The 21,697-nt window shown below is 32.9% G+C and overlaps 6 protein-coding genes across 6 annotated transcripts; 5 read left to right on the top strand and 1 right to left on the bottom strand.

Annotated features, from left to right (window-relative positions):
• Nucleotides 1-2,184: 2,184 nt before the first annotated feature.
• On the top strand, nt 2,185-5,463 carry PSE1 (importin PSE1; the record flags this gene model as incomplete). Its single annotated transcript, XM_001644319.1, has 1 exon — nt 2,185-5,463. One exon carries the CDS (start codon nt 2,185-2,187, stop codon nt 5,461-5,463), a length of 3,279 nt encoding a protein of 1,092 aa, XP_001644369.1.
• Nucleotides 5,464-7,558: 2,095 nt separating this feature from the next.
• On the top strand, nt 7,559-8,740 carry Kpol_513p26 (uncharacterized protein; the record flags this gene model as incomplete). The annotated part of the gene is made up of 1 exon (XM_001644318.1): nt 7,559-8,740. The coding sequence occupies one exon, from the start codon at nt 7,559-7,561 to the stop codon at nt 8,738-8,740; it is 1,182 nt and encodes a 393-aa protein (XP_001644368.1).
• A 430-nt stretch (nt 8,741-9,170) lies between these two features.
• On the bottom strand, nt 9,171-12,743 carry UBP15 (ubiquitin-specific protease UBP15; the record flags this gene model as incomplete). The annotated part of the gene is made up of 1 exon (XM_001644317.1): nt 9,171-12,743. The coding sequence occupies one exon, from the start codon at nt 12,741-12,743 to the stop codon at nt 9,171-9,173; it is 3,573 nt and encodes a 1,190-aa protein (XP_001644367.1).
• An 834-nt stretch (nt 12,744-13,577) lies between these two features.
• YME2 (Yme2p) lies at nt 13,578-16,070 on the top strand (the record flags this gene model as incomplete). Its single annotated transcript, XM_001644316.1, has 1 exon — nt 13,578-16,070. One exon carries the CDS (start codon nt 13,578-13,580, stop codon nt 16,068-16,070), a length of 2,493 nt encoding a protein of 830 aa, XP_001644366.1.
• Nucleotides 16,071-16,623: 553 nt separating this feature from the next.
• On the top strand, nt 16,624-18,750 carry ATM1 (ATP-binding cassette Fe/S cluster precursor transporter ATM1; the record flags this gene model as incomplete). The annotated part of the gene is made up of 1 exon (XM_001644315.1): nt 16,624-18,750. One exon carries the CDS (start codon nt 16,624-16,626, stop codon nt 18,748-18,750), a length of 2,127 nt encoding a protein of 708 aa, XP_001644365.1.
• Nucleotides 18,751-19,446: 696 nt separating this feature from the next.
• RNH70 (Rnh70p) lies at nt 19,447-21,315 on the top strand (the record flags this gene model as incomplete). The annotated part of the gene is made up of 1 exon (XM_001644314.1): nt 19,447-21,315. The coding sequence occupies one exon, from the start codon at nt 19,447-19,449 to the stop codon at nt 21,313-21,315; it is 1,869 nt and encodes a 622-aa protein (XP_001644364.1).
• Between the last annotated feature and the right edge of the window lie 382 nt (nt 21,316-21,697).

The following is a 21,697-nucleotide window of genomic DNA, read 5'->3' as shown; positions in this document are numbered from 1 at the left end:
TTTTCATTTATCCAATTGAAGTTATTTCAGTTCTTAATATTCTTTACAATCATATGAAAACTCTTACATTTCCAAAGAAATATATAACTCTAATTGTCCTAAAATGGTTTTGTATTATTGAATATTGGGACAATTGGTTAATTTAATATATTTACTTCTAATTTTTCTTTTTTTTTAAGTATTGTTTCTGTTTCTGCATTTTTAAAACATATCATAAAAAAATATAAAAAAAAAAAATTTGTTTTAGCAACGATAAGATATTATAAAAATCATACTAAATATTAACATACTAATACCATTCCTATAAGAACATTTTCATTTATCAGTAGTTTATGTTAATTTTTTTTAAGCTAATACATATAAATTGTAATATTTATAGTCAAGAAGTAGTTCTAATTGTCAATATTGAATTTTTGTATATGACGGCCTAGACACTAAATGTACCCTTAAGAATCTTGGTGATTATTATTAATAATTCGTACTGCCATCAAAGAAGACATGTTTTTGTTACTAAAATAGCCAATTGTACCTTTTGGATTTCCGGTTTTAATGGGTTAACTTTTACTTTGAGAGTTGCGTAATATTATAGTCTTAAGGCATTTGAGCTATTACCAAAAATTGTTTTTAGCGATATTTTTACATTAGTATTTATGATTCGATTGTTATTTTCAGAAATCCAACATTAGTGGCTTTTAGAATTAACTTTTACAAGAAGAAAAGAGTTTTGCCTTAAATAAAATTCTCTTTCAATGGAAATGTTTCATCGATTTCTCTATAAACATAACGCCTAAACTAGACTTCACAGAATTTTTTAATCTGTTAGGAAGATTCTACAGATTTTTTTTAACTAGTAGCAATTTTTAATATTAAAGAGGGTCATTTATAAAGGATATACACTTGGTTGATGTTATCTCAACTCAATTATCGCTTACAACTTTTGATTCAAATACAATATTATGCGTTTACGGTTTTTACCCTTAAGATTCTTGCTATAGAAACCTTTAACATTAAAAAATGAACAATATAATAAATATATCAGTTGTTTAAGTTGTATGAGAAGTAAATAGAATAATTAAATTTACCTACACTCTTAGAATCTGCTTACATAACTTTCTCTATCTATTTACTTCAAGAGTCAGTAAATTTTAATAGATATTTTTGAGTACTTAACAATTAAAAATTTGCAACATTTTTCATCAACAAAGTGAGAGAAATTATTATAAATTATGGGAATCCCTATTAAACCTTAACAGGAACCTAAATAAATCGGATTCATTAGGTAAATTATGGGGCAACATGAACTTAATTTTTTCGTTTAAATTTCAAGGTTCATTCTAGGTTATAAATATTAATGGAAGTAGATAGCGAAATAATATTTAGAACTTCCAAATACAGAATCCCTTATATCAAGTTGTCGAATTGGGAAGACAATTCTGTTAGGATTACTGTCATCTCCCTAATATTTTGTAATATTCTTTGAAATATAATTATTGTTATATTATTTAAACATAATATATTATAAATACATAATATGGGCAATGATTCAATTGCATTCCCAACAATACTTGTTGATATAAAGTGCTGACACCTTGAAAACGTTGCTGTCACCATCTGTATTTCTTCAATATGGAATATCAACATTGTTAATCATTATCAACGAAGCACATCACTAAAAAGATTTTTAAAAATTGAACAAATAAATAGAATCAAAAAGAGCTGAAGAAACACTTCATCAAATAGATGTAAGTTCTTGATAATTGACCTTAAATATACCAAGTCAAAGTATACCAATAGTAGAGTCTGTGCTAATTATCGACAATTCTATTGTTGGAAACTTTAATTTTGACAAGCTACGTTTTTCAAGCAAGTGTTCGTACTTTGAATAGGTCAACTTTTTATAAGAAAAAAGCACCAGTTACCAGTAGTGTTAACTAAAAGGAAATAATAGAAAAGGCAGATCAGTTTCTAACTTTAACAGGTTTCTATCTGCTGTGAGACTGTTGTCATATATTGTAACCGATTGTTCTCCTGGTGAAGCTTATAATTGCTTTGTTTTTGAAAGCGTTTTGTGAGACGCACATAAAACTAAACTCAAATTATTTGAATTTCTATTCTAATTTAGCAATTCAATTTTACATATATTAATAAATTAATTTTCAATTTTTTGTTCCAACAAGAAATATAATGTCAGCCCTCTCACAAGAGGTTAATAACACCTTGATCAATGTTTTGCAAGGTTTTGCATCCCCAAACAATGAAGTTCGTTCTGCAGCGGAACGTGCTTTAAATCAGGAATGGATTACTCCAGAAAATATTGAACCGCTATTGGTATTTTTATCAGAGCAGGCTTCTTTTTCACAAGACCCTACAATTGCTGCATTATCTGCTGTTTTATTTAGAAAATTGGCTCTTCGAGCACCTCCATCCTCTAAAACTATAATTATTGCCAAAAATATCACACATATCAGTGAATCTGCTTTAGCACAGATACGTGTTACTTTATTGAAAGGGTTTGTTAATGAAAGACCAAATAATATTAGACATAAATTATCTGATGCTATTGCAGAATGTGCCCAAGAATCTTTAGCAGACTGGCCTGAACTTTTACAAACTTTGGTGGAGGCCTTAAAAAATCCTGATCCGAACTTTAGAGAATCTAGTTTTAGAATACTAGCCTCTGTTCCTCATTTAATTAATGCTGTTGATGTATCAAACATTCTACCTTTGTTTGAAGCTGGGTTTACTGATTCCGATGATAACGTAAAGATTGCTTCTGTAACTGCATTTGTTGGATATTTTAAACAATTACCAAAAAGTAACTGGTCTAAGCTTGGGGTGCTTCTTCCAAGTTTAATGAACAGTTTACCAAAGTTCTTGGATGATGGTAAGGACGATGCCTTAGCTTCAGTGTTTGAATCCTTAGTAGAATTGGTCGAATTAGCACCAAAATTATTTAAAGATATGTTCGATCAAATAATACAATTTATTGATATTGTTATTAAGAATAAAGAGCTAGAAACTTCTGCTAGAACAACTGCTTTAGAACTTTTAACGGTTTTCAGTGAAAATGCCCCTCAAATGTGTAAAGCTAACCAGCTGTATGCACAATCAGTCATTATGGATACTCTATTGATGATGACAGAAATTTCCATTGATGATGATGCAGCTACAGAATGGGAAAATTCTGATGATGCAGACGAAGATGATGAAGAAATTGCATATGACCATGCTCGCCAATCTCTAGACCGTGTTTCATTAAAGTTAGGTGGTTCATATCTGGCACCAACTTTATTCCAATATTTGCAACAAATGCTTGCTTCCTCCGTATGGAGAGAAAGATTCGCAGCTCTTATGGCCCTATCATCTGCTGCTGAAGGGTGTCGTAGTGTTCTAATCGGCGAGATCCCAAAAATCTTGAACATGATCATTCCGCTAATCAACGACCCACACCCAAGAGTTCAATATGGTTGTTGTAATGCATTAGGCCAAATTTCTACAGATTTTGCACCATTGATCCAAAGAACTTCTCATGATAAAATTTTACCTGCATTAATTTCTAAGTTAACTCCTAACTCAATTGATAGAGTTCAAACTCACGCAGCAGCAGCATTGGTCAATTTCTCTGAACATGCTAACCAAGCTATATTGGAACCATATTTGGATAGTCTATTAACAAATCTTTTAAATTTGTTGCAAAGTAACAAACTGTATGTTCAAGAACAAGCATTGACTACCATTGCATTTATCGCCGAAGCTGCTGAAAAGAAGTTCATCAAATATTACGATACTTTGATGCCTCTATTATTAAAAGTACTAAGTACACAATCTGATGAATCAAGCAAGGTATTGAAGGGTAAGTGTATTGAATGTTCAACATTAATTGCCTTAGCTGTAGGTAAGGATAAATTCTCCGAACATTCTCAAAGCTTAATCAGCTTACTAATTGCATATCAAAATGAAGGTATTCAAGATGATGATCCAATGAAATCATACTTGGAGCATGGTTGGAGTAGAATCTGTAGAATCTTGCGTGAAGATTTTATGCCTTTATTACCTATTGTTCTTCCTTCTTTATTAGAAACTGCCAAGGCTACTCAAGATGTTAGTTTAATTGATGAAGAAGAAGCAAGCAACTTTCAAAAATATACAGAATGGGAAGTTGTTCAAGTTCAAGGGAAACATATCGCTATCCATACATCCATTTTGGATGACAAGGTTACTGCAATGGAGTTATTACAGGTCTATAGTACTGTTCTAAGAAACAATTTCGCTCCATATGTTGAAGATATTATGACTGAAATTGCCATTCCTTCAATAGATTTCTACTTACATGACGGTGTCCGTGCAACTGGTGCAAATCTTGTGCCTGCTCTACTGTCATGTCTGGTAGCTGCTGTTGGATTACAAAACGAAGAAGTTATTAAGCTATGGCACTTGGCGTCTTCAAAGTTGATATCAGGCATTATTTCAGAGCCTATGCCAGAAATCACTGAAATTTACCATTCTGCACTTGTCGATGGTATTGCTATTATGGGTAAGGGCTGTCTAAATGATGATTTAATGAGAGAATATGCAAATGGTGTTAGCGCTAACTTGACCGATACTTATGAACGTATAAAGGATAGACATGGTGAAGACGATGAGTATAATGAAGATGCAGATGATGATTATGATGATTTTACAGACGAAAGCTTGTTGGATGATATCAACAAATCTATTGCAGCCGTTTTTAACTGCTCGAGTGGTAAATTCATCAATCAATTCCAAACTCTCTGGCCATTGATTTCAACATATTTGCGTGATGACGAATCTATTATACAAATTTTTGCATTAACTTCTATAGCGGATATGGTCCAATACACTGGAGAACAGAGCGCACCATTTAAAGAAGGATTTGACAAATCTGTTACAGGTCTATTATTATCACCAGACCCAACTTTACGTCAAGCTGCTTCATACGTTGTTGGTATTTGTGCCCAATATGCATCTACCGTTTATGCTGATCTATCTACAACATCTTTAGCGACTTTGTTCCAAATTGCATCTATACCTGAAGCAAAGTCCGAAGAAAATGAAACTGCAACTGAAAACGCTAGTGCTGCCATTGCTAAAATTTTATCATCTTATGGTGCCAATATCCCAAACATGGATGCTTGTATTGAAAATTGGTTAAAGTTATTGCCAACTGTTGTAGATGAAGATGCTGCTGCTTTCAATTACAGATTTTTAAGCCATTTGATAGAAAGTAATTCACCAGCTGTTTGTGACCCATCGAAAATCCCTGCTTGTGTTGATTATGTTATCCAAGCTTTACACCATAAATCTTTATCTGGAAAGGATGCAAACGTCGTAGTTGAATCTGTCAAGAAACTATTAGGAACGCTACCTCAAAATGAAGCGATGTCAATGTTACAAAAATACCCAAGCGATATCATGCAGACAATTCAAACCTGGTTTTCATAGTAATGTAATATATAGAAATATCAATTAAGTACTAGGAATATATAAAAATAGAAATTGATTATTTAAAGCTTTCTTAAAGGTGTGTTAATCGAGCTATTCATCAATTGTTTTTGAATTGCCAATAATTTTATTGAAATGGATGAAACTTATCTTATCAAGGTTTTACAGGCGATGCTTTAAACTTTTAAAAATACATTAGATATTTACTTCCAAACAATATTTTTCTATTTTACAATTCAATTCCTTCCTTTCCCTAAGCCACCTCATTGAAGGTAAATTATAATGATTTATGTAAATAGTCGATGCTGCTTTTACTGTACAGCTTCGAGGTCAATAATTTAAGGGATCAATTAGCTTGAGAAATATGTTTCTCAGATGCTTATAAGGTAATTGGTGCGGAATAACACTCAATTTACCCAAATAATGGACATATGATCATTTTCATTGCGAAATCGCCGGTGTCAAGGTGTGATTTAATATTTCAAACCCAAACGAAGGAGCTAACAAAAAATTGAGAATTGAATATAATTGAAGATTAATTGTTAAACAATTAGTGCCGTGCCTCCAAATTAAGTTCAAACCAAGCACTACCAAAGTAAACGATAAACAAAAGAAGATATAATTCTTGTAAACAAATTCAAAGTTTATGCCACTTATATTTCAAGCATGCCTAGTTCAAGAACTTTAATTTTTATCTTTGTTTAACTGTTGTTTATATGAAAAATCGCATAGCCATTCTTTATATTCCCGGGATTTTTTATATCCACATTGAATATAAAGACAGTCTATTAGTCTTAACTTGATCTACTTGACTTACACGAAATTTGTCCATATTTTAAATGGAATAAGTACAACTTTTGCCTATTTCATATAATGAATTCTTTAAGCCTAATTCAGTAAGCCTATTCGAACTCTCAATTTTTTTAAATTTCCCAAATAGGAGATTTATGTACTATTGATCTGAAATTTTCTTAGAGGACACAAAAGCTCGAGATATTGAAGAACTACCCGATTCAGTAATAGTCGAGACGATATCTACTACGGTAAAATATTAGAGTGTTAATGAGTTCTCGTGCAAAGAAGAATCAAGAATTTTAACTATATCAGGAAATTTCTTCATGAACCAAGTTTGCCAAGCCATTTTTGCTTTTCGAGTCTCGAAAAGTATGCATAAATTATTCGTGGGTGCATAGCGGCTGTCTTGTCAAATGAAGTTTCGTAGAAGTATGTGTTCAAATGTACCTTCTAAACTATTTTTTTTGACTAATTGCAGGATCAAGTAGAAGCAGAATATACAATAATAGGCAAAAATACCAAAGAAGCAAAAAAGCCATATTACTTTTATACTGCATTTGAAATCGGTATACTGGTGAATAATTTTTTTTTACTATAATTGGTCACATCATGTTGTGCTGCATGTAATATTAAACTATAAATCAGTTCACTAGTGCTATTATCTGATTCTTCATTCGATCTTCTGGAGATATTCTTAATCCTTTATACTTGTTTCATGTGAGTTCGGCTGAGTGTTTAGTTTAGCCTGATGTTTCAGAAGCGTTTTACTGGGCATAGACGCCAAGGAGAAACCGATATGGCGCAAGAGTTGAACTAGCGGATAGACGCTACTCTGATCCACGAAATTTGGGTATAATTTTTACCTTTGCCTTGCGTTATTGAAATCTTCTACTTTGTAAATATACAGAATCTACACAATCGCGTTTATGAATGTAGATTTTTTACTGTATTAGATAGATACATATATCATTGTAAGGGAGGTGTTTGATTTATACTTATTTCGCTTAGACGTAGAACAAGGGACTGTGATGAATCTTAATGGTGAACATGCTTTCGTGTTGGAATTATTACTGTCATATTTCAAATAGTTGATGTCTCCAAACATTCTTATTTTCGTCATAATCCAAGAAGTAAAAATTCTGATCAGGTTATTCATTAATAAAATGTATATATAATTGACAGAAGTATGATCCAAACAGTTTGAACAATTCCCAAATCTTATTATAAATGTTTTTTTAAGAGAAGCTAAGGTACCATCAACGTTATCCACCAATACATCAGGAAGACAAAATTTAATAAAATGCGTGTTTCCAATTTGGTGAGACTAGTTCCATTACTGAGCGTAGTGTTGGCTCTTCCAACAAATCCAAAATACCTTCACGAACACAAAGATAAGAGAGATATTGTGACAAAAGTCGTATATGTTACAGTTGGTGAAGAAGAAGCTACTTCTACTAGTCAAGCCGTACTTTTAAATGGTCAATTTGGCTTAGAAGCTGGCAATAATCAAAGAACTACTACTACTTTACAACAAGAAATTACATCTAGTACTAATACAGAAATACCAGTTAGCATTACAACAACAGCCAATTCCATTAGTGCTGCCGCTGCTATTATTGATTCCACAACCACATCTACCACTCCAACAAGCGCTGTAGTTACCTCAACATCTCCTGCTTCAAGCTCTTCAGCTTCATCTTCAGTTTCAGATGCTGGAGCAAAAGGTATAAGTTATTCACCTTACTCAAACAGTGGTGGTTGTAAGTCTTTGTCTGAAATCAAATCTGATCTATCAATCTTGTCGAATTACGATGTCATTAGAATTTATGGTGTCGACTGTGATCAAGTTGCTAATCTTCTTCAAGCTAAGGCTTCCAGTCAGAAATTATTTTTGGGGATATATTACATGGATCAAATTCAGGCTGGTGTTGAAACAATCCAAGCCGCAGTATCTTCCTATGGTTCTTGGGATGATATTTATACAGTTTCGATTGGTAATGAGCTTGTTAACGCAGGCGAAGCTACTCCTTCTCAAATCAAGCAATATATTGATACCGGTCGTTCAGCATTAACATCTGCCGGTTATACTGGTCCTGTTGTATCAGTCGATACATTTGTTGCAGTTATTAATAATCCAGATCTATGCAATTACTCAGATTATATTGCAGTGAACGCCCATGCATATTTTGATTATAACACAGCTGCTGCTGATGCCGGTACTTGGTTGGCTACTCAAATTGACAATGTTTATAAGGCATGTGGTAGTTCGAAAAATGTTTTAATTACTGAGTCAGGTTGGCCTTCTAAAGGTGACACTTATGGTGCAGCCATCCCTTCAAAAGCAAACCAAGAAACTGCTATTGCTGCCATAAAAGAAAAATGTGGTTCCCAAACATTATTATTCACTGCTTACAATGATTATTGGAAATCTCCAGGACAATATGGTGTTGAACAATATTGGGGTATTTATTCATCAGAATAATAGATAGATATGAACAAAACATACCCATACACAAATAACAATATAAGTAAGAATTAAATTATGAAATGTACACTAGGATAGGCATATATATATATACGGTTAATATAATTTAAATAACATTAAATTGATAGTAAATCATATGAAGTGGCGGAACGATATATCCTGGGTTTAATCCATTATGTCAAACCCCATATTAGGGATGAGTGTATACGACTCTTGCGGTGTTTCCTCACCTTTTATTGCTTTATATACTACTTGAATATACTAACATATCTTGGTATGCAGTTATACATATATATATATATTATAGTAATGATTTTAAAAATAGATCCTTTCTCAATCGTGCAAATTCAAAATGGTAAATGCAAGTAAAAAAATAATAAGAGAAGATATCAAAAGGTTTAATGTTTTAGGATAAATGTGAATATGATCAATTCTTAATCATCATAGGTCTGTCATGTGTTGTTTGCGACCGTAATCTATCAGGATGGTCCATATAAATGCAATCTAAATGGCCCATAACATCATAAAGAACAAGTTTGGTTTCTTCCTCCGATGAATAATCTTGTAGTGACATCAATGATTTGTTACCTTTACTACGTAATAACAGATTCAATTTAATTTTTGAAAATTCTTTTTGACCTAAACCGAATCTTTCATGCAAACGAGCCTTGGTTTCAGCAAGGTTTTCCCCAGGGATTAAGTTAAATAAGAATGAAATCCCATGTCTATGATCCAGATCTTTGAAATATTGCATTATTATCACCAAACGTCCTCTCGATATTTCAGTATTTTTATCTAACACTTCTCCTGAATTGTTGTTTTGGACCATAGAGATATCATTTTCACTTTCATTGACATTTTCTAAATCATCAAGCTCCTTTATCAATTTCAGTTCTTCTGGTAAAACTCTACCAAAAAGAATTTGAGATTTTCCAACCTCATCTAATGTATTATCTTCAAATAGCACACTTTCAAACTGGAAGTTACTGTTTGTCCAAAGTAAAATATTCTCCTTCTCCTTTTCAGAAAAACCAATTTTATTCTTGATTTTTTCCAAAAAGTCACTTACTATACATGTCCTTGGAACTTTGAATTCATATATTTGATAGTGCACGTAGCTATCTTTTAGCCAATATAATTTAATAGACTTTAGGTGCTCTAATTCCTTCAATGGAAGAGATAGAACTTCATATTCAAATGGCGGAATCAACTCACAATTGTAATCTCTAATCAAATAGTCTTTTAGTATACATCCTGTTTTCAATGAATATCTGGCATTTGGATAAACTGCCACTAAAGTCAAGTAATCAGGATTAACATTTGTATATTTAGACACAATGTTGGCTAGATTGTTGTAAGATATATATGTCGAAACCCAAAATTCAAACTTGTCAGGACTAGAGTTCTCTAAAACATATTCTTCTGTAGAATTTTTAGATTTTGTAAAAACCAGCTTCACCCTATACCTCAGGTAATGATAGAATTCTGGTATAGTGTCGTAACTTGGAAATTTCTCTGGATTATTTTCGGTTGGAACTTCAAAGGTCAAAATATCTCCGGTTGTTAATTCTGCTGCATATACTTGTTTCTCATTTGGGATTACATATACCTCTCCAGGATTTAGCTCCTCGTAGAAATTTACTGGGGAAGATAAATTTAAAACTGAAGAAACAACATTCGATAATTTTGAAACCTTATCCTGCTTTTTGACAGCAACATTTCCGAAACCAATCAAAGTTTGTTCAAATCTATTAAATACCTTAATAAATAGAAGGTCATACTCCTTAGGATCAAAAATAACAGGGAGTTCCTCTTGAGGAATTAACTTAGACACCGAGGTTCTCAATTTATTTATTAGTTCATCATCCAAAACACAAGTACCAATTAGATTCTTCTCTTTTAACTTGGCAATGAAATTTAAATCCAAATATGGTTCCTCAACAAATATATCCATAGGTGGTATAATTTGATCTCTTTTAGAATTCGTAGCCTCTTCTAATGTCATTGAGTCAAGGTTTGAAGTCACTGGTGTTTCTAAGCGCAAACTGCCATTTTTGCGATAATCCATTTTCCAAAACCTCACATTTTTACCGTGAGGAATCCCTAGTGTTTCGTTAATATTTTTATATAAATCTTTGAGATATGTGTTTCTAGGTACCCTTAAGGTAACCGCCCTACTCTCCTCTGGACACAATTCTTCATTGTACAGATTAGACTCTGCATTTGGAGAGATATCAAATCCTTGATAATGTATAAAATTTTGAATTGAGTGTGCCCTAATGTTAACATATAGATGTGCCTCTTTCAACTCCTTTTCTCTAACTTCACGTTCTTCATTTTCTTTTTTGATACTTTTAACGACATGCTCAGGTACATCCAGTTCATCAACATTTTGTAATGTAGTCTCTTCCATACCTTCACAAATATAAACTAACATATAAGCATTTGTATGACGGGTTATTAAATAGCTTTGATATTCTTCTCTTGTCATACTACGAAGCTTAGAATCTGGTAACCTATCCAAACCAAAATTCTCATCGAAAACTTGTTTCTTGTCAACCTTCCAGACTTTTTCATCATCAAATCTATACCATTGGTCTTCTAAAGTTGGTTTAATCATTGCATAGTAGTGACCAGTAGAAATATCGCCTGTATGGACTAAAACACCATGAAGTTTATAATTTTTGGGTCCTGGGGTTTTTTTTAAGAGTTCCTTATCCATATATGGAGCCAGATCAATCTTATCAGGAAACTCATACCTATCGTTGACTTTAATCAGTTGATCATAATTAAAATCATATTCGAATCTTTTTAGTTGCAAATGCAACACCGCTGGAAAAGATTCAAACACGACACCCTTATATGCATCTTGAAGACCAAAATCAGGTGCTGCATATTGGTTTTCTCCATTCATCAATTCTACTTCAATATAATTTTCAAATGACTCTTGTAGACTTTTGAAATTTTTAACGTTTAATTGAATATCCCAGAAATCTTCAACCCTAGAAGATTCATAATCGACATTTTTACATCTAATATAACTTTTCATTTTCCCCACAAATATTTCATTTAATTTACCCTCTACATTAGTACCCTTCATTCTATTTTCTAATCTATCCATTAAAATTCTATTTAATTCTTGTACGTCATGTTGAGTAAATGCATCCGCAGTATCCCAGCCAAAAGATCTAGTAAGTTCTAATGTATCCAAGGGAAACTTTGAGACTTGTAGCTGATAAAATGCTCGTTGTAAAGCCAAAGGAACACTATCATTTGGATTTTCACCATTAGTTGGAATACCATAAACTAATTTTCTGAAATATTTAGTGAAAAAGTAAGATTGTAGTAAAGAATTTAAATAGCATGTAGCACCCTGATTTCTAAAACCAACATAGCCTGTAACTTTTTTTGAATCATAATTTATAAAATTGTGCCATAATACACCAGTCGAATCCTTTAAAATTCTAACATATACAGTAAAATTAACTTTTCCTTCGTTAATAAAGCCTGAAGGACGTCCCCTAACTTGATTTTTAAGAGCATAGATATCAATAAAGTTAGCAAACCCCCAATCAGTATCAGCTGCATTGAACCTATGATGAGATCTGTTACATAGGTTCACCTCTTGATCATTATCAGGTTTAGAAAGAATCACAGCGAACTGAGCACAACAATACCAATCGGGATCTACAGGCTCCAATTCTGAACTAATATCATTTTTCTTCTCCTCTGGATGAGGTTCCAAATATACCGCCAAACTTTTATTATGATTACCTTGAGGAAACAATAATAAATTCCATTCAAAATCACCAATTTTAACCCTTGGAGAAATATATTTATCATTCGTCATACTATCCCATTTTTCAATTTGCCAAGTGAAAGATCCTTCCACCAAAGTCTCAACATTTTCATCATTAATATCTACCAAAATATCACCAATCTCTTTCTCAATCACAGGGGTTTCAGTAATTAAACCTGGTATTTCTTCATTCGTATCCATATTTGACTTTAAATAACCATATAAAGAAGCGATATTCTTCAGAAATATCGATTTTTCACCCAATTAAAAACACCAATTAGCAACTCAAGCACAAGGTACAATCGATAATCAATGCTTAATTACCTTGGAATGTCATATATCTAAGACTTTTATTCCAATCTTTTATCTTTTATTGTTTCTGATTATAATCTTTATTTTATAGGTCCCTTTCCTTTTCTTTCCCATCCCTTTAAATGCAATATATGAATATTACCCGGACGTTAGCACGTGATCACCATTTGGTTGTAAGATTACCATGGTAATATAATGACACGCACACAGACAAACTCCTTAAGGAAAGACTCAGAATTTTTGACTACCATCTATGGTTATAAAACTACTGATAACAATGCCAATAGATGATAGTGTAAACCAAACGAACTTAAACTCTATATTCCAAGCTTCTGACGTACATTAAAAGTTCCTCTTTTTTCTTTTCCTCCTCCATTCAATCAATTCATTGTAAATTAACTGATCTTATTCGAGACTAGTATCATTCTAATACAATAGCCAATAAATATCCTAAAGATGTACTCATATATCTCCTCATCACACTTCTCATCAAGATTTGCAACTCTTCAAATTACTGACACTTGGTTAGGCCCTATTTAGCAAAAGATTACCCGGCTATTTTTCTATAACTGAAATATAATTCGATGAGCTCCTTCTTAAATAAAACCTAAGATTACAACAACAACAATAATCATGTTTAAATAGGATGTATTCATACTTATACTTTACCTTCTATATTGCTGAGGGTGCCACAATTGTCATCTATTGGTTGCCATTTTGTTGATGTATCGTAGTGGCTTATTGACCTCTGGTGGAGGTAGTGCTGCTCTAACGGCTTTAAGGGCAATTGGATCTAGATCTAGTTTATCAAATGGCAAATTTATTTGGAATGTTGGGAAGAGGTTTATAACAAGTGAGATCCAGGAGAAGGATCAGCAGGCTGGTGAATCTAATACTGCTACTGATACCGGTATCATTCATAAAACTGAACAAGAGACTTTAGTATATTTTGATAATGTTTATCCGAGAGATACTTCTCTTTGGAATCCTGCTCAATGGTATAATTTATTGTTGGTGAATCAGTCAAGGGAGGCAGTCAGGGATAAGATCACTGAATTTGCCTCTCCTCCTTCGAATCCTATACATGGGCTGGAATTAAGGTCAACTATTCCTGTAAAACGTGATGGTGGTGTTTTTGCCACTTTTTTGGTTCCTTCAAAGTATACCAAAGCAGAAGTTAATGCAATAATTCAAAAAAATACTGCTGAAGAATCTTCTAAATCTATATTTTCATTTTTCACCAGAGCCTCTGCTTTCCCAGTCAAAGGTTTCCCTTGGATTGAAGATTTGAGAAGACTACCAACAAATACTATTAAAGTATTGTTCCAAGGTCCTCCCCTCACAGAAGAAGAAATATATTCTCTATTCAGACGTTATGGTACCATTATAGACATTGTACCAGCTTCAGATTCTGTCAAAAATGCTTCTGTCAGGTACAAATCATTGAAAGGTGCCATTTGTGCCAAAAATTGTGTATCTGGGATTGAAATTCACAATACAGTTTTACATATTCAATATCAACAAGAGGCCAGGAATTTTGTTATTAGTAACTTTTTTGTCAATCATACTAGAATTGCTATCCCAGTCATGCTTGCTGTATTGTCAATCATAGCCGTGCTTATCTTTGACCCAATTAGAGAATTTTCCATTGAACAAAAAATTACACATATATATTCTTTATCTTGGGACAATTACTGGATTAGACAAATTAGAAATTTTACTAATTCAACTGTCACTTCTTTCAGAAATTACTGGGGTGTTAATGAAAATGCATTTGCTGAAAAGCATCTATGGGAGGAGCGTATTGAGAAAGTTAATGACTTGAAGATGTGGCTACAAGAAAATAACAATACTTTTGTTGTCGTTAGAGGTCCAAGAGGCTCTGGTAAGAACGAGTTGATTATGCAACATACTGTTGGTGATAGAACAAATGTTTTATACTTAGATTGTGACAAATTAATTAAGTCAAGAACTGATGCCAAGTTTTTAAGAAATGCAGCAAGTCAATTAGGTTATTTCCCAATATTTCCATGGATTAACTCTGTAACCAGCGTTATCGATTTAATGGTTCAGGGTTTAACAGGTCAAAAAAGTGGTTTGTCAGAGACCAAAGAAGCTCAATTCAGAACTATGTTAACAACCGCATTAACATCCATCAGAAGAATAGCGCTGAAGGGATACAAATCTGTTATAGTTGATGGGGGTGAAGATGTAAATGTCAAAGAAGAAGATTATTTGCAACAACACCCAGAGGCTAAACCTATTATTGTCATAGATAGATATGAGGGTAAATCTGAAATTAATGGCTTCATTTACAAAGAGTTGGCAGATTGGGCTTCAATGTTAGTTCAGATGAATGTGGCCCATGTTATCTTCTTAACAGAAACCGTTTCCTCAAATCAACAGTTATCAGAATCCCTACCAAATCAAGTTTTCAAAACATTAGTGTTATCGGATGCTTCTAAGGAAAACTCTCGTAAATATGTGTTATCACAACTGCAGAGTTTTGTTGACAGTAAACAGAAATCTAAAGAAGACATTAAAATTACGGAAAATATCGAAGCTGAAAAATCAAAGATTACTGACCAAATAGATGATGCTCTAGAACCATTGGGTGGTAGAATGTTAGACCTTCAAGCATTTGTTAGAAGAGTCAAATCTGGAGAACAACCTACAGAAGCATTAGACAAAATGATCGAACAAGCTTCAGAACAAATAACACAAATATTTTTAAGCGATAAAGTAGATGGTATTAAGAGTGCTCAAGCCTGGGAACTGATAGAATTATTAAGTGCAAAGTCAGTTGTTTCTTATGATGATATAGTTTTCAAGCCATTATTTAAAGCCGCACCAGAACTAGGTATCGTTGAACTAGAAAACAGTGGATTAATAACAGTATCGAGAAATAGAGGTGTACTAGACAAAATACGTCCAGCTAAACCTCTTTACAAAGCTGCATTCTATTACTTAGTAAACAGTCAAGAATTATCTACTATTTTAAGAACTAGATACCTATTAAAAGTGATAACATTCGAAACAGGTAGAATCAAGAAGTGGGAAGACGAATTACGCCCATTAGGCAAATCTGGAGATCCTAAACTATTCAGGGGCAGATTTGAATATCTTTCAGGTAAGATTGAGACTAGTAATAAAGTAATTGTTGCATCTGAAGCAGAAATTAAGGCTTTATCTGAAAGGAAACAAAATCAAAAATAGCCCAGTAATTAGTCAAATTATGCAGAGAAAGGACTGAAAAAAGAATCAATCAAATAATGTCCATACACATACCTTCTTATTATGTTTTTAATCTATTTTAAATATCCAAATTTTTTATTATTCCATTGCGTATAAGTTGTATAAATTAATGAACCATTTAACTTAAGTAGAACGAAATGTTCACTGCCTCTTAAGAAAAGAATCAATACCAAAACAAAAATAGTGTGATTGGATTCTCAAGAATCAATAGAATCAGAACCGATCAAGGGTTGAGTTGGAATGAATCATCTTTAAATCCACTTCCATTGGCTGTCGATTACCTTTTAACAATGTAATTGATTATGGTTACTGAAAAATTATGTAACTATCGAATATAAAAATCCATCTATAAGTAAGAGAAGAGGTTATGAAATATATATATCGAGATAATAGGTTAACGAGGACACTGGATAGGACACTGGATAGGATACTGAATTGGAATACTAGTTGTTTCAGATCGGTTTATTTCACCACAATTACTCTTTTATTTGTTTAGTTTGATTAGAAACGTAGGATGCTTCGTGGGCTCAGTAGTTCAAGAATACTGGTTAACCAATGTTCTTCTTCTTTAAGGAGCCCAGTTGTGGTAAGAATTGCTTCATTATCATCAACAAGAACTTTAAATTGGAGGGTTTATAATAGTCGTTTGGTAGAACAGTCTAAAGATGTTGACAAGAAACCGATTTCTCTAACATCAGCTTCATTAAAAGCTGATCCGGCTAAAACTAATCTGAAGGTCAATAATAACACTATTAAAGAGCAGACTGCTGCCAAAGTATCGAAACAATCAGGACCAAAAGCTCCAACCATATCAGAATTGAAAATTATGAAAGATCTTTTAAAGTATATATGGCCCAAAGGTGATAATAAGGTTAAAATTAGAGTAATTTTAGCTTTAATGCTATTAATTGGTGCTAAAGTATTAAATATTCAGGTGCCCTTTTATTTTAAACAGATTATCGATTCCATGAATGTAGAATGGTCTGATCCAACTGTTGCTCTTCCTGCAGCTATTGGATTAACAATAATTACATATGGTGTGTCTAGATTTGGTGCTGTTTTATTTGGAGAATTAAGAAATGCAGTATTTGCAAAAGTTGCTCAAAGCGCCATCATGAATATATCTTTACAGACCTTTAAGCATTTAATGAAGCTAGATTTAGGTTGGCATTTAAGTAGACAAACCGGTGGTCTTACAAGAGCAATGGACAGGGGTACAAAGGGTATATCTTATGTTCTTGGTGCAATGATATTTCATATAATCCCGATAACTTTTGAAATATCAATGGTTTGCGGTATTCTTACGTATCAGTTTGGTGCTTCATTTGCAGGTATTACTTTTACAACAATGTTGTTATATGCAATTTTCACAATTAGAACTACTGCATGGAGAACAGAATTTAGACGTGCCGCTAATAGAGCAGATAACAAAGGTGCTAGTATTGCCCTAGATTCTTTAATAAACTTTGAAGCTGTAAAATACTTCAATAATGAACAATATTTGGCCAATAAATACTATTCTTCTTTGGTTGATTATAGAAATTCTCAAGTTAAAGTTGCACAGTCGTTAGCATTTTTGAACAGTGGTCAAAATTTAATATTCACATCTGCATTAACAGCAATCATGTACTTAGGTTGTACCGGTGTAATTGGTGGAAACTTAACTGTTGGTGACTTAGTTCTAATCAATCAGTTAGTATTCCAACTTTCTGTGCCATTAAATTTCTTAGGTAGTGTCTACCGTGAACTTAAACAGTCCCTGATTGATATGGAGTCATTGTTCAAATTAAGGAAGAACGAAATAAAAATCCAAAATGTGCATAGACCTCTAATGTTACCAAATGAGTTAACTCCTTTCGAGATTAAATTCGAGAACGTAACCTTCGGTTATGATAAGGAGAGGAAGATTTTAAAGAATGCAAGTTTCACTATTCCAGCAGGTTGGAAAACTGCAGTTGTAGGTCCATCTGGTAGTGGTAAGTCCACCATTTTGAAGCTAGTATTTAGATTTTATGATCCAGAGGAAGGTAGAATTCTGTTAAACGGTACTGATATTAAAGAAATTGATCTAGCTTCTTTAAGGAAAGTCATTGGTGTGGTCCCACAAGATACTCCATTATTCAATGACACAATATGGGAAAATGTAAAATTTGGGCGTATAGAGGCTACTGATAATGAAATTTTACAGGCTATTGAAAAAGCACAATTAGCACCATTAATCAAGAAATTACCAAAAGGTCGTGAAACCATAGTAGGAGAAAGAGGACTGATGATTAGTGGTGGAGAAAAGCAAAGATTAGCAATTGCCAGGGTATTATTAAAAAATTCTGGAATAATGTTTTTTGATGAAGCGACAAGTGCTTTAGATACCCACACAGAACAATCACTTTTAAGAACAATAAAGGAAAACTTTGACGGTTCATCCCGTACTAGCGTCTACATTGCCCATAGATTAAGAACAATTGCTGACGCTGACAAGATTATTGTCTTGAAAGACGGTCAAGTCGAAGAAGAAGGTACTCATAGACAACTAATAGCTAAAAAGGAATCCTTATATAGCGAACTATGGAATATCCAAGAGAATCTCGATCTATTGGAAAAAGAATTGGACGAGGAAGAACAAAAAGAAAAAACAACATAATCACTATTACCTTAAGCTAAAGGAAACAAAAATAATAATAGACATTGTATATAGTTAATAGTAAATACTTTTTCTTACAGCTTTTCCCTATTTCCTTAGTCCAAGTATGTTAATTGTTTTGTAGATGAGATGTATCCAGCATTTATTGAGGAAGCAAACGTCGAGAAAAAGAATGGAAATGAATGCATATTGAAAGAGAATATCATAATGAGGTATCACCCAAATATACTCAATGTTCAATTGACCAAAACTGCTAACCATTCAACTTTAATGAATATCATAATGAACAGTACTTCTTATTAGTAGTAAACAGGGCATACATCGAACAACACGTGACATGAGGTATACTTATATATCACGTGATACTCTATATATAATGAAAAAAAAATTTTTGTACCACGATGGGCCTTCTAAGGCTTTAAATATTAAGACAAGCAAGATAAGTTAATGATGAACAATGAAGAGGTCAAGTAAGGTCGATTGATTCTCAGGAAGCACATCAGGATTATTATTTTATTGGGATTGCTAGTACAGTTGTTTTTGGTTTATATTTTTAGGATAAATTCTGATTAAGAACTATAAAATAAAAAAAGAAGACAAATTTTGGTTAGGCTAGATTGAAATAAAATAAAAATATAAATAATTGCAGTTAACAAAAAAAATTGCTATAATAATATCAGTTTCTGAGTGTTTAATATGGAGATTTCTTCTAGTGAAAAAGTTCAAGATGAATTGAAATCTAATGGTGATGAGGTTACTGTCGCTGAAAAATTATCTACCACCACAGAGGCTGTAACTCAGGAAGATGTCTTACTGGATGATTCATTGACAGAAATGGATTTAAATAGCAATCGTTCCAAGAGAAGAAGATCTAGTGCAGGTGGGCCATTGCTGAAGACAACCAAGAGTGTCGCTGAGACTGGTGATGATACTATTAGGAAGAAGAAGAAGAATAACAAAGCTGTCACTCTACAGATTCAAGAAAAATCATTAGAAAGAAGGATTTCAATTAAAGATTTGAGAGATTTTACACTATACTTATTAAACTCAACAAACAATTCCCCAAAATGGATCCAAGTCAATAATAGAACAGGGATTAAAAAAATGATTGTTTTATTTGTTCCTGGGTTATTGCAATCTGATTATAATTTACCAAGTGGTGCTTCATTCCATGAAAATTATACAACTCTACAAAATGGAAACCTGGATGTATTGAAGGATGCCGAATTTGAAGATCAGCTTTTGAACTTCCCAGTTTCTGCTCCAGGTTCAAGAATTTCATTATTTTCTGCATACAATTCTTTTGTCAATGTTGGATTAACTAAAAAGGAAAAAGAAGATAGAAAGGCTGAACTATCTAAGAAAAAGATAACTATTAATGATATATTGATGGATATAAATGGTTTAATAGATAGTGATTATCCAATTCACTTTGAAACTGCCGGTATTACTGATGCTATGAAAAAAGAATTAACAGATTTACGCGTTAAAGAAGATGATCCAAGATGGGTTGATACTAAATCTTTTGATCATGATGGTTCACATATATTTGCATTGGATTGTGAAATGTGTATGTCAGAGGATGGATTAGTCCTAACTAGAATTAGTATTGTTAACTTTGATGGCGAGGTCATATATGATAAATTAGTTAAACCTGATGTACCAATTATCGATTACCTAACCAAATATAGTGGAATCACAGAAGAGAAATTGGCAGATGTAACGACCACATTGAAGGATGTTCAGAACGATATCCTTGGAATGATTAGTACAGAAGACGTTTTAATCGGCCATTCATTACAAAGCGATCTTTCTGTTTTGAAGTTAAGACATCCAAAGATTGTCGATACAGCATTGATTTTTGACCATAAAGCAGGGCCACCATTCAAGCCATCATTACGTTATTTAACATCTGAATACCTGAACAGAGACATTCAATGTAATGACGCAGCTGGCCACGACTCTATAGAAGATGCTAAAGCATGCTTAGAATTAACAAAAATGAAGATTGTTAATGGTTTGTTATTTGGAGCTGCTATAAATACAGAAAATTTATTTCACAGGTTAGCTAAAATCGGTACTAGATCATTGACATTGATAGATTCTGCTCCAAAACAACATGCAACTAAAACCGATGATTTAGAAATGACTATACGATGCTCTACAGATGATGAAATATTCGATAATGTAGTAAAGAATGTCGATGATTACGATATCTTGGTAGGAAGGTTAAGAGGACTAGAATTTGCTCGTGAATATGCAAAGCCATCAATTGGTAGAAACGTCGAAATCACTACTGAAGAAGCGGCTATGAAAACTGTTGGTGAAGGATTTAAGAAGATATACAATGCTTCTCCAAATGGAACTTTAATATTAATGTTATCAGGTAGCGGTGATACAAGAGAATGGAATAAGATTATGCAAGAACTCAACAAATTAAACAAGGAAGATAAAAACAGTGAAAAACAAAAAAGAGATGGAGAAATCCAAGATGCAGTCAGCAATGCAAGAGACGGTGTAGCAAGCATGGTACTAAAGCAAGATTTGACATCAAAGTCGGAGTGAGGTCTCTAGCAACTAATTTAGATAGATTTCCTCACAGTATATAATTTTAGCATTTAAAAATTCTATAAATTTACCAGCATTCTAAAGACAAACCAGATACATTTAAATAGAATTATTCTACCGTTTTTATAGTCTACCATGAAACCAATCATGAAGAATTTTGATTACTCTAGTTCATTCGTACCTTGGATGACTGCTCTAGTTCATGGTGGTTAATGTTACGCCTGTGTTATTGTCACAATGAACGAGGTGTGTTTTCAATATCAATATCGTTATTTAAAATTATTATTATTAAAGCTTTAAAAATGGATAGCATCGTTATAAGTTGACTTTTAAATACAATAAATCAATTAAATACAAGGAATAGGTCAGTGAACTAAGT

Source organism: Vanderwaltozyma polyspora, genomic scaffold (genome assembly GCF_000150035.1).
Source record: "Vanderwaltozyma polyspora DSM 70294 KpolScaffold513 genomic scaffold, whole genome shotgun sequence".
Taxonomy (NCBI): Eukaryota; Fungi; Ascomycota; class Saccharomycetes; order Saccharomycetales; family Saccharomycetaceae; genus Vanderwaltozyma; species Vanderwaltozyma polyspora.
This window is presented reverse-complemented; position numbering and strand designations above follow the sequence as displayed.